At 40.8% G+C, this 12,628-nt stretch overlaps 1 protein-coding gene across 5 annotated transcripts in view; it reads right to left on the reverse strand.

The window, feature by feature from the left end:
• pkp4 (plakophilin 4) overlaps positions 1 to 12,628 on the reverse strand; it is a 119,587-nt gene that overhangs the window by 48,046 nt on the left and 58,913 nt on the right. For 4 of the 5 annotated variants that reach the window (XM_050048648.1, XM_050048646.1, XM_050048649.1 and 1 more), the window contains 3 exons: positions 3,568 to 3,699; positions 2,917 to 3,110; positions 509 to 1,091 (listed from right to left, as the gene is read on the reverse strand). In XM_050048648.1, coding sequence (XP_049904605.1) covers positions 509 to 1,091; positions 2,917 to 3,110; positions 3,568 to 3,699 — 909 coding nt within the window. The remainder of the gene's footprint in view (positions 1 to 508; positions 1,092 to 2,916; positions 3,111 to 3,567; positions 3,700 to 12,628) is intronic. The other variant, XM_050048647.1, reaches the window with a different exon arrangement.

Consider the following 12,628-nt stretch of genomic DNA (forward strand, 5'->3'; position numbering starts at 1 on the left):
TATGTGCATGTGGGTTTATATATATGTATGTGTGTTATGTCTGTTGTAAATTCTTTAGTTATGTTTGTGTATTAAAAAAAAAATTCCTTGCGTATTTCATCATTTAAAGGAAAATCTGAATATATGGAAGCATTTTATCTAAACCTGTATTCGCTCTACTACTGATGTTGGAGATGTGGCTCTATACAAGCATGGACACACCCACACACACACCATGCACACATTATGGCATATAGAGATTCACACAGCTATGAGCCAATGGAAAAGAAGGGACAGCCAGGAAAGCACCATGTTCTCTTTTTCTCTCTGATGTGACAGGTGCTATTTTACTACTGCTGTTGCTCTTGGACCTTTTGTATACAAAACACTGCAGCAAAACAATATAGCCAGCTGTAAATAGTTATTATCTACAGATATGAGAGTCTAAGTGAGTCTAAGCAGGCTTCTGCACTCATACGCTATAAATAGCAGTGTGTGTCTATGTGTATGTGTGTGTATGCATGAGCACCTGTGAGGCTGTCAGGTCGCGTCATCCTTTCGTAAATGTCGTAACTCTGGGGTCCATAGGGGTCAGTGTTGTGGAGCATGGAGCGGGGCAGAGTGGAGCTGTAGTGCTGAGGCACGGCAGTCATACTAGCTCTGACTGGAGACGATGAGTGAGTAGGCTGCTTGGTCAGTGGAGGGTTGATGCTCTCCACCATCGTCAGCGGCGAGCCCATGCGGCCCGATGATGACCCCGCAGAGGCCTGATAGGGCGATGTTGTCCGGCTGGCGCTCCCCGATCGCGAGTTCGTGGAGCCCATGCGTCGTAGTGCAGCAGGGGAGTTTTTCTGTGTGGAGTAGGGTGAGTTGTTGCCACCCCCGCCGGTGGTACTGGTGCGCTGGGCAGAGGGCAAGGTCGTAGAGAAGATGCTGGAGAGAGGTTTGGGTTCAGTTACGATGGGGGAGCCGTAGGCACTGCCAACTGAGGTACGCAGGGAGCCGCGGGAGGGGGACATACTGCTGGCATAGGCTGGCGAGTGAGAGCGAGAAGGCACTGAGCTTACCCTCCGCATAGCACGACCAGGCACTGCTGTTGTGACTGCTGGAGCCTGCAAGTCAGAAAGAAAACTTGAATTACCGCCTGGTGGTTGTATGCCTGGACCAACCAGTCAAGTTGCAGTTAAAATCCATGTCTGTCCAGATTAATATGACATATGTAGTGAAGATTTGAGGGACTTTAATGAAAAGGTATTAAGTGTATTTAGGCGAAATGGAAGTTGTCATTATATTAACGTATAATTCCAGGGCATAATTTTCGGTGAGAAACATACTGTCATCACTAAGAGACACTTATACAGAGGAGTGCAGAGGACTGATAGAGAGCTTTGTTACATGGTGCAACAACAATCACCTGAAGCTCAATATCAGCAAAACCAATGAGCTTCTGGTGGACTAACACAGGAGCGGGACACAACACAAACCATGACAGTAGACAATGCTTCAGATATGGATTTTACTGCAAAGAAGTTGCATATTCTAAAACATGGATGCTTCAGACACATCTTCAACCCAGCAAAGTTGTTGAGTTCAGTTCTCCCCTTCTGAACGGTGGCCAGTAACATAATGATGTCGCAGTGAACTTTGGGATATGAACTCTCATCACTTCCTCGTTTTAGCCTATTAGACATTTATGTAAAATTTTGTCATAAATAGCGCATGAATTCTTGAGTTATGGCTGAGGTCACAGTGACCTTGACCTTTGACCACTAAAATCTAATCAGTTCATCCTTGAATCCAAGTGGACGTTTGTGCCAAATTTGAAGAGCCTCTCTCAAGGTGCTCCTGACATATAGCATTTACAACATTGGGATGTACATACGTACAGACCTGGAAACATAATGTCTCTGGCCACGGCAGTCGCTGGCACGGAGGCATTACAATGCGACTACATGCATTTTCTTTAGTCCTTCAGGATCTATGTAATCATTAACAATTAGGCAATGGATGATAAAAAAAAATAATTCAAGTCCTGATTAGCCTGGCCAAAAGTAACTGCAGTTCATGATAATTACCCGATCATCAAAATGTGCTTCAAACTCTTAAAATGACTCTAAAACAAACTGGAATCAAAATCAACAATATATCTTTTGCATTACAGATAGGGCACACTCGTTTTTTTAGTGAACGCTATCTATTTTGAGTATTTGAAATGGCGTCCTTGATAAAGATCTTTGACATTTTTGAGGTTGGTGTAGATGCAGCCTGTTTTTGCAGCGTCTCTTTCAATGGTGGTTGACAGGCAGTCTCTTGGGGTGGTGCTGGACATGATATTCACCATTATCCCCATAATGGAAATTCACCATGGTCAACTTAATGTGAGTGTTTTTATCGTAATCTGCGATAAAATCTTGTATCGTCCCACCCCTATTAACAATCATGTTGTAATCTCTGCTATAAATTGACGTGTGTCATGACATTGACATGCTGAATAACACAGCATTATGTAAACCAATTTATTACAGGGCATGACTTTACTCTAGGCTGCATTTATTTCCTCTCTTCCACCCCCCACTCTGTTGTGTGTGACAGTGCCATTTGGTTTCTCAGTGGTCTGTGTGTACAACACTGTATGAAGCATGATTATGTCGCCGTGCTTGGTGCACTGTGTGCCTTCTGTGCCTTTAAGCATTACGTCCCTACCTTCACTGAAAAACATGCAACAGCAATTTTGATGTTTCTCTTTTGTTGTCATGAATTAAAAGCTAACAGTCAGTTATGTAATTAAATTTCACAAGCCCTTGAACATTGTGAACAATGACGGTCAAATTAAAAAATATACTGAATAGACGGTAGTCTTACTCAGAGGATAATACATTTGAGATGTATTTTGTGCTTGACAACAGCAATATGTTGGACGTAGATTGCTGGCAGTACCTGGGCTGAAGCCTGGCCCTCGGCCCTGGCATTCCTCCCCAGGGTACCAGTGCCGGCGCCAGGGAAGGAGTGCTGCATCCTCAGCTCAGCCTTGCCCAGGATCTGGCTGCTGAGGTAGCCGCTGCTGGCATCCTGGTAGCCACTGTCCGAGTACGAGTTCATCTGAGTTGAGCTACGCGAATTCCCCGCGGACCCTAAAGAGAACATGACCAAAAAAGAAGATAAAAATGAGAGATGGAAAGACAGAGAGAAGAGAGGAGAGGGATTGAAGAAGAAGGAAACAGACACATCATACATGGTTTCATAATAGACATGACCTTTACCTAGACAGTATTACTAATGACAAATGGCACAGCAGGAGGAAAACTGTTCTGCCACCCCTATAATTCAGTCTGCCATGCTATATCATTCAGGCTTTCATAAGCTGTGTTGAGAGATCAGCTGTTATCAGTGACACTTACAGTATAAAGTATGGAAAAGACAGAGGTGCAGGACGGAAGAGGCTTTCTGTCTCACCAGAAGAGAGGTAAAGACACAATTTGTAGTGGGAGGACTGCCACATACGCTTAGATGGACAATGCTGAGGTAAGAAAATGATGCGAGTTAGGGAAAAGATAGGCTGCAGACGATAGAGGGAAGGCAATAACAGACCCTCACTTTCATGGAGGGAGGACTGCTCCGGGGAGTACAGAGACACCTGCTCTGACTCAGTCCTGATGCGGTAGCTGGGCGACTGGGAGCTGTCAGTCACCCGAGACTTGGTGTCCCCCGAGGCGGAGGCATCTGGGAAGACACAGTAGAGCAGGGAGTCAGACACAGAGAAAGAGCTTCGAGTCTGAAACAATTACAGAGTTCTGGCTTTGAATGGAAAGATTATAATAGCCAATAAAGCAGTCAACAATTGATGGAGTTGAGAGGAAACAATAACAGACAATAATTTCTGCAACATTAGTTTCACGCTTGTGTACAGTTGGAGTCATTAAATTTTACTGCCATACTAATTTGGGAAGGCAAAGTTGGGTAGCATGTCACTTCAACTATGCATACAGCTATACTCTAAATAGTTTCACTGCCCGAACATTTCCCTACGTCCCCCTTCTCGTCACGCATGAAAACAACCAGTGTGGCAAACAGGAACTGGAATTAGCCCTCTGATGTCCCTGTGCGCAATGTTTCCCCATAATCACAATCTAGTTAAGCGTGACCAGTGTCAATGGGTTACTCTGCAATCACTACAACAATAGGCAGCAAGTGGAGGGGAACAGGGAGGCAAACATTGGCAGCCAGGGTCTGTCAAATCCTGCCCGATTAGCTGGTGTGAGAACGAGAGTCGAATCCCATGAAAAAGCCACCTTGTTGCCCAAGCTGACCTGTTGAATAAATCTGTTGACACATAAGCCTAGTGTGGTGTTTGACAACCTGGCATTTTGCACTTCCACCTCTGAAGATATCAGGGTGTTTGCCCATTTACAGATGGGACTCAAGCAGGTCTCAGTGCAGACTGCCAGAATACACATTTGGCACGGCCTGCCTTTCCTCTGCGCCTTCAGAAAGTTCTGTATCAAACATCCTCACTATTTGCAAAACACCTTGCAAATTGTGTCACTTTCAACAGCGCTGCCGTTTCTAATTTAATACATAACCCTGCTTAAAATAACAACCTTATAAATTTTAGTTTCTGTTTAGTCTTGCTGTCTCACTCACCCACTCACTGTTTCTTGTGTACTGTCTCTCTTTCTTTGTCTTTTTCTGTTTTTGACAAAATATCCATCCCTGGTTAAGAATTCTGGAGCAAAAAGGCAAAAGATTTATGGGCTGGTTGATGGTGAGATGTACTCACGTCCTGTAGCCAGAGGAAACGTGCTACCTCAACTACTAATGTACAGTTTTAGCCCACTAACTATCCCACTACTGGCTATGGTACTACTGTACTTTCAATAAAGCAATCGTACTATCAAATTCACAACAATTCTGTCTGAACACATTGCTCTTCTTAATGGGTTCAGTTGACTATTTAATCTGCAATTTCCTATGACCTGTATCCCAAACACACACCATGTGGAACTGTACGTGGGCAACTGTGCACTCAATGGGTATGGACTATTTTGTAATTAATCCATTGATACCACAGCATCACAGGTGAACTTAATTAAATTGTCGTGCAAAAGACTCAAGGTCATAATGCCTTTGCAACATTGTAAATCACAAACATGTAGAGTGGAGGGTGTGCACATTCAAAAACCTTTCACAGGTGCTTGATCAAAAAATCAAATGAAGGCAAGAATCAGTCAAAAGATCTGCACACTGTATTAAAAGCTTCCTGCATTTTTAGTGTGCACTGTTTCCATCTAAAAGATTTATAAAAGATATAAACACAAACACCTGAGTGATGAGTATGTCTGTGTCTATATATTGCTTGTTCTGCTTTGTGATAGCGAGTTGACAATGCCTCAAAAAACCTCTGTTAGATTGAAATGTTGCAAGGTTACAATAGCCGAGAGCTTTTAATACAGTGTGCAGATCTTTTGTGTGATTCTAACTTGTAAATCACACTTTGACAGAACCAGGTGACGTTTTGTCAGCAAAGCAACATGATAGTATGAAAACATCATAGTTGAGAAATGTGGGCTCCTTCACTCATCAGTATGACAACACTGACACCACGGAGTCACCCATGACAAAACTGCTGCTGTTAGTTGAAAGCTGGATTTGAACTATATATTGTTTATGCCAGAGAGCCTGTCTGAATGTGGTCCAAACCTTCCTGCCACCACAGACTAATAGGCCTGCAGACAAATTACTACAGAGGACACTAAACAAAATAGTATAGGAAACCATCTGGTAAACCTGTGCTGCTTGAATTAATTAAAAGGAAATATACAGCGGGTGACAGCGACCAGGAGAGGTAATGTGACAGATAGAGATAATAATACACATAATATACCTCATCCAGCTGGGGGTGGGTGGTTACTGCAGCACCCTCAGAGCCTCTCCTTCCTGGGGTCATTGAAAACTTCCCTCAGTACTTACAATGAATTTTCACACATTGCAGTGGATCGGCAATTATTAATCAATCTCATTTTTTTCTTTTTATTTGAATATTTATTGGAGGTTGAGGGGCACGTACTGAGGAATATGCTTTGGTCGGGCATTGCACCCCAAGGTAACACTGTATAATAACCATCATTTATAAATGGTAAGTTGATAGTTCATCAAATGTTTATCATTAACAAACAATGAAATTATAATAATGTTTACTAATTATTGGTAATGCTTTAATTTAGAGTGTTTCAGCAGTTTATTGTTGTACACATTATATAATTCTATATATACTATATTAAGTATTTGTCAATAATTAATCATTAGTCTACTATAAACATTATTTGGATACCCGTAGTTACGCAGATGACACGCAACTGTACATCTCTGCTGAACCAAACAATGCTGTGGCCATAAACTCCATTACTACCTGCCTTTTGGCAATAAATAAATGGATGAGCAATAATTTCTTAAAAAACTTGTCCGCCCTAAAACAAAAAGAGAAATGCTTCTTAATAATCTGGGAAATTTAACTCCCTGGATTAAATCCGTGGCTACAAGTCTTGGCGTGATTCTTGATTCAGATCTAAGCTTCAAGTCCCACATTTACAAGGTGATGAGAACATCATTTTTCCACCTCAGGAACATAGCCATGGTATGACCATTTCTGAATGAAAAATATGCTGAGAATTTGATCCATGCCTTTATTTTAAGCCAACTCGATTACATTAAAGCACTTTTAATGGCCTCCCAAAAAACACCACTGAGAGACTTCAGCTCAGTCAAAACTGCAGCTCGGCTACTAACCAGTACCAAGAGGAGAGAGCACATCAGGCCAGTTGTTGCTGCTCTGCACTGACTTCCCGTTAGATTTAGAATTGATTTTAAGCTCCTCCTCATTGTATACAAAGCTCACATGGGCTGGGACTGAGCTACTTTGCTAACTCCCTTGTTAACTTTTTCCCTCAAGAGTACTGCGATCATCTGCTGCTGGTTTACTGGAGGTTCCCAGTGACAGACGGAAGAAGATCAGGGATGCAGCCTTTGTCATTACGCCCCAAAGCTATGGAACACACTACCTGTAGAAATCAGGGAAGCTAGCTTGCTAAATATTTTTAAAAGAAAGCTAAAAACGTATCTGTTCACTTTAGCTTTTAACTAGCTCTGACTTCCTGATACAGGTCTGAAACTCTTTTTTTTTTTTTACGTTTTTACTTTCCATTTATGCTTCACGCTGCTGCAACTCTAGTGTATAGTTGCAACTGATGATTACAATACCTTGGTAAATAGTCAATAAAGACTGTAATATAGTATATAAAAAGTTATAATGTGTAAAACAATAGACTGTTAAAATACTATAAATCATGCATTACTAATAATTAGTAAACATTATTCATTAAATTTAATTGTTTGTTAACTGTAAAATAACAATTGGTTATGGTTATTACATAGTGTTAACTATCCCAGTGCCCTTTGGTGAGATGTCCTGACATATAGAGAGAACGTTAATCATTCACATATCATGCAGGCGATAGAAGAGACTTGTTAAAATATTTACAGTAAAACATAGAGACGGTCCTTTGAGATCAAAAAGCATTCATATGTCCTTTAAATGTAAGTAATGACACGAATGAACAAGTCTTTTGTCTCCTTCCACCCTGGCAGTGACTCTGCGTCTGGCACACAGTGTGTCGTTTCAGACCACAGGGTTTTTGCACTGAGCCTTGACCCTGTTTGATAAATGAGATGCCAAAAAGCCAGAACAGAGGAGGAACAGGAAGAGCGGGAGACAGCAAGAAAGAAAGAGAGACAGAAGCTCTTTTTCACACACTGAAGATGAAACATTACTGGCTCCGGTTGCCCATGTATGATAGGGTTTTTTGGCATTCATAATCAGGTCTTTTATATGTAATAATTTAATGTTGTTTAATGTTGAGTATTTTCATTAAGACACTGGAGAAAAGAGTTGTGAGCTCTTTTACAGGTTACCTTGGTGGTAGATATTAAAACTTATTGTGCAGTTGAATGTTAATCTCTACTGCTTTAGCTCACTAACCCCAGTTCGCAAAGCCCCCTGTGGCACCCAATACATTTTCTTACCTATTCATAATGTGTTAGATCACTTTTTGTTGGCATTTTACAGGATTTAAAGAGCGACTTTTAGGTTGCTGTCCCCAGTTATGTGTTGAAAAATTATGTGAATTTAAAAAATATATATCTGTGTATAAACCACAGAGGCATCTGGACTTGTTTTTGTTGGGCACGTTTCATGTCTACCTTAAAACTGAGAAACCAGACGAGTCACATAATGGAGAGTGGCCATGCTAGGTCAAGTTTACTGATAATAAATCTGGATTCTTGTGCTAATTCTGAGACTGGTGAGGCTGAAAATACATATTCATAAGCATATAAAAAGGACCACAGCAGTATAATTACGAGCCTGCTAGGCATCCAATGGGCTGAGAACAAGAAGAAAAAGAGCAGAGATAATTGCTACTGGTGAGAAACTGAGCTGTGGCGTGAGTAGAACCAGAGGAGAGCTGGGCAGGTGTCTTGGTGAGTAACTGATGTTAAATACATTATATATTACATTTGCAGTAACAATAATAACAACGTCTGCTAATATAGCTTGTTAAAAACATGAAATCATCCATTAACTTTTAAACCAGTTGCGATTAAATGAAAATGCCTTTTAAACCCTTCTGTATCACCTCTCTGGACGTTTTGTGCACCGTTTTAACAAGATAGGGCCAAAAACTCAATTCATATTCATATTTTAATATCAAAATCTAATCATATTTTCTTCCTGTAACACAAAAAAAAAGATTACGCAAGCTAGTACCAACCAATTCCAACCAATTATATCGCAACATCCTCCCATCAATAAATCTGCAACTTTTAGCCACACAGAGCTAGTCAGCTAGTTAGCAACAACATGGTACATCAATGTGTCTTCATATACCCAAAAGACCGTGGTTACAGGCTGCAGGCTAGAATTTCTTCACTTTGAGGACAGCTTCTTGACGATATGAAAAACCAGTAAAAATCATTAAAAAAAAAATTTAAGAACATAGAATTGCAACAAAATAAGTGATACAGTTTTGAATTTTAACCTGTTTGCCTTCAAATATTCAGTAAAAACTAAACAAGAATTATCTCTCATTTCTTTAGTTTGTGACAATAACACTAATAGAGTGAGATTCAGATTCTGTATACAATATTAATAGTTCAACAAAATAAAATCTACCACTAATTACACATTTAAACAGCTTCCAAATACAAAAAAGGTGTACTGGGATCTATATATGTGTAAATAAACAGGCAGTTTCCTTCTTTTAGCAAAATCCTAAATGATTGACCTGGACCTTCATTCTCTGCCATTTCTCCTCTAGTCATCACGCTGTAACCTGTGACAGGCTGTTATGTTACAAGAACTATTGCACATTTGCATATATGTAGTTTTTTGTTAAGCCATGAGTGTCACGTAGGTTAACATTACCAAAGGTGTATGAGAAAACTACACCGACTCCTGTGTGTGCAAGGCAAGAAAGGAGAGGGAGAGACACTGTGCTGCTGCCAGAGGAGCCGCTGAACGAGTTCAGTCTGAGCGGTAAATCCCTTAAAGAGTCTGAGAAGTCCAGGGATGGTCATAAAACATTCAGGACGCCACAGTTAATTCCACACTACTGAAGCTGCTCCTCTCTTTGGAATCAACGCTCAGTCTGTAATAATTTCGCTTTCCGCCACGCTTGTTAACAGTAACACTATGGCGTCAACGCCAACAAGTATTAATATTGCGAGTATCACGATATGATATGGCACACCCCTAATGGCAGCTTGAGATTATGGACAAGACAAAGACATTTACAGTGGACTGCTTCAGGAGCTAACATTACATGGAGGCTACGATGTGCTTTATCTCTCTCATCCTGCCAGATACCACTATCCCGTCGGCTAACACTGTTGGGGCCTCGCTATTATGACACGGCCACAGCAATCAAACGGTTTGTTTTCATTTCCAAAATAATTTATTATTATTATTGGTACTTATTTGTTCATTCATTCATCTCTATTCCGTTTTACTGGGAAATACATCTCAGCACAGAAGCTAAAGTCCCTCCAGATTTCACTTGAACTTTAAGGACAAGTTCTGCAAGAAATGCAAATTACAATTTGCTCTTTAAACATGTTGAAGAGTTAGTACACATGACTGTTGTCTAAAAGGGGAATTACAAAAATGTGGCTAGATCCCGAGTATGCACATAGTCACTTTTCATTTTAAATGACATGAAGATGAAAAAGCAGCGAAACAAAAAGAGACAGGGGACAGAAACAAACAGAGAGAAAGCTCTCATTCTGCGGCGTTTGTCTTCTACTCTCGGTGGACATGAGGTGTGACTGCATTGACATTTCCTGGGGCTAAAAGGCTTGTTTCCACAGTAACACTTCTATCCAAACTCTGAAGACAGCTGAGACATACGGTGTCTGATGAGGCCAATAAGCCCCACAGACAAACGTGGCCCATTATGCTCTGTGCCACACATTTAGGGTTTAATTCATTTAGATTGGAAAAAGTACATTACCACATCTGACTATCATTTATCATCTACAGTACAATGAGAAATCAATACAAAGCAAAACAGTGATTGTGATTAGTCCCCGGCTCTGTTCAAACACTAATGAAATACATTCAGCAAGGAAATGGGGAATGGGCAGCAAATGAGAAAACTGTGTAGTATTAATATTCCCAGTGCATATGTACAACTATAACCCCCCACAGGCTTTTCTGACGGGATCGACAATAAAAGATTAATGACCATTGCAGAAATTCGCCAAGTTCCACTACGCAATTAATAAGCCATGAAATACATTAGTAAATTCAATTCATTATCTGGTCTCTGCTGAAGATCCTTCAAGGATGTGGTCTAAACAAACAGAGGCCAAAGGGGTCTGAGAAAGATCCTTCTGCTGCACATCACCGATGGTGTTGTGTGAGAGTGGGCAGAAATAGCTTAGATAAATATTAAAACAAAAATAGGCCTCAGGCTGCCCATTACTGTGTGCCTGGTTGCAATGCCTCATGTTAGCGATGATTGTTGAGGAAATGTAAAACATGCCTGCACTGCACTACACACACACAAACGCACACACAGCTGAGCGCATACAAATGGAACACACACACACACACACACACACACACACACACACACACACACACACACACACACACACACACACACACACACACACACAGTCTCTGCCAATATTAAATAATATTTCAAAAGCACTTAGCTGAACAGTGCTTATATTACATATGTCCCAATCTAATCAGTGTGATACAGAACACAACGCTCTATTCCGCTGTCATTCAGAACCTCATAAGGTAAAGCAAGAATATGTAAACAGAGGGGCAGTCATGTCTGACAGTTGTTATTGATCACAGATTACATGTCTTAAAGGAATACTCTAGCCTCCAGATGACCATTGTTATTAACTACTCACCCATTTTACACTGAATTGGAATGTTTTTCTCACATTGAAACGAAGAATCTCAAAAACTGAGAAAATTCCTGATGAATTCAAGTCATACTCGACTGCGTTTAACATCAGCAAAACTATACCAAAACATCTGTTTACTAATGCTTGTTAAACTTGTGCAGGATAATCTAAGACACGTTTAACCAATTGTGCTCGGGACATCCTAAACAGACAGCCCGAAAAGTGAGACTTATCTATGGTCTCTTCAAAGCAAGACTCCATTGACAGAACCAGTAGTTTTACCTCTTTGAAAACGAGAGCAGCTGGTCCACCACTGCCTCAATCTGTAGTTGGTTTTTTGTTATGATGTGACTTTGGTGAATACGAACTAACAGCCAAGTTCATGCCATAACACAAAGACACTAACTGAGGCAGTGGTAGACCAGTAGCTCCCGTGTTCTGTGAGGTAAAATTGTTGTTTTTGTCAATTGAGTCTGGCTTCGAAGAGAGCATAGATAAGTTTCACTTTACATTCAATTCCCCGTCGGAAAGAGCTGTCTGGCTGGGAAGAACTGAGCAAACGACTGGATGAATGAGACTTGGATTATACTACATGAGTTGTGTAAGTTTGTAAGCGCATGTTCGGACATAAGCCCCGTTTCCACCTTGCAGTGCGGTACAGCACAGTTGAGGGCGGTTTATTTCCATTTCCACTGTGAAAAGTTGTGAATGGTACCAATGGAACTGTTCCATACCATCCCCATTTTTGGTAACCTTTCTGTTGGGGTACCTAGCACACAGATCTGGTACTAAAAGGTGGAGCTGTGAACACTGCAGTCTGTTGATTGGTCAATAGCGTACGGTCACTCTGTGCTCATGGCTAAGTTGTGGCTGGTTTTGAGGCTTATCTAACCACTGTTTATACCGCAGGGTTCAACGCTAAGGTTTTTTTTCCCACTTGCCCGGTTGGGCAAGTTGGTCTGAGATCTACTTGCCCGAAGTCAGTTTTTACTTGCCCTATAAAAACAGTTTAATTTAAGCGGCTATCAAATAACAAAGACTGCAGTTATTTTTATGTTATGTAATCTTTATTCACACTGTATTTATTAATTAAAACAACATATGTCATGTATTGTAGCTTAATTCCTACACAAAAATGACAGTGTCAGGGCTTAAAGTGAAAAATTTGTCAATC

The sequence above is a fragment of the Epinephelus moara genome, chromosome 7 (genome assembly GCF_006386435.1).
Source record: "Epinephelus moara isolate mb chromosome 7, YSFRI_EMoa_1.0, whole genome shotgun sequence".
Lineage (NCBI taxonomy): Eukaryota > Metazoa > Chordata > Actinopteri > Perciformes > Serranidae > Epinephelus > Epinephelus moara.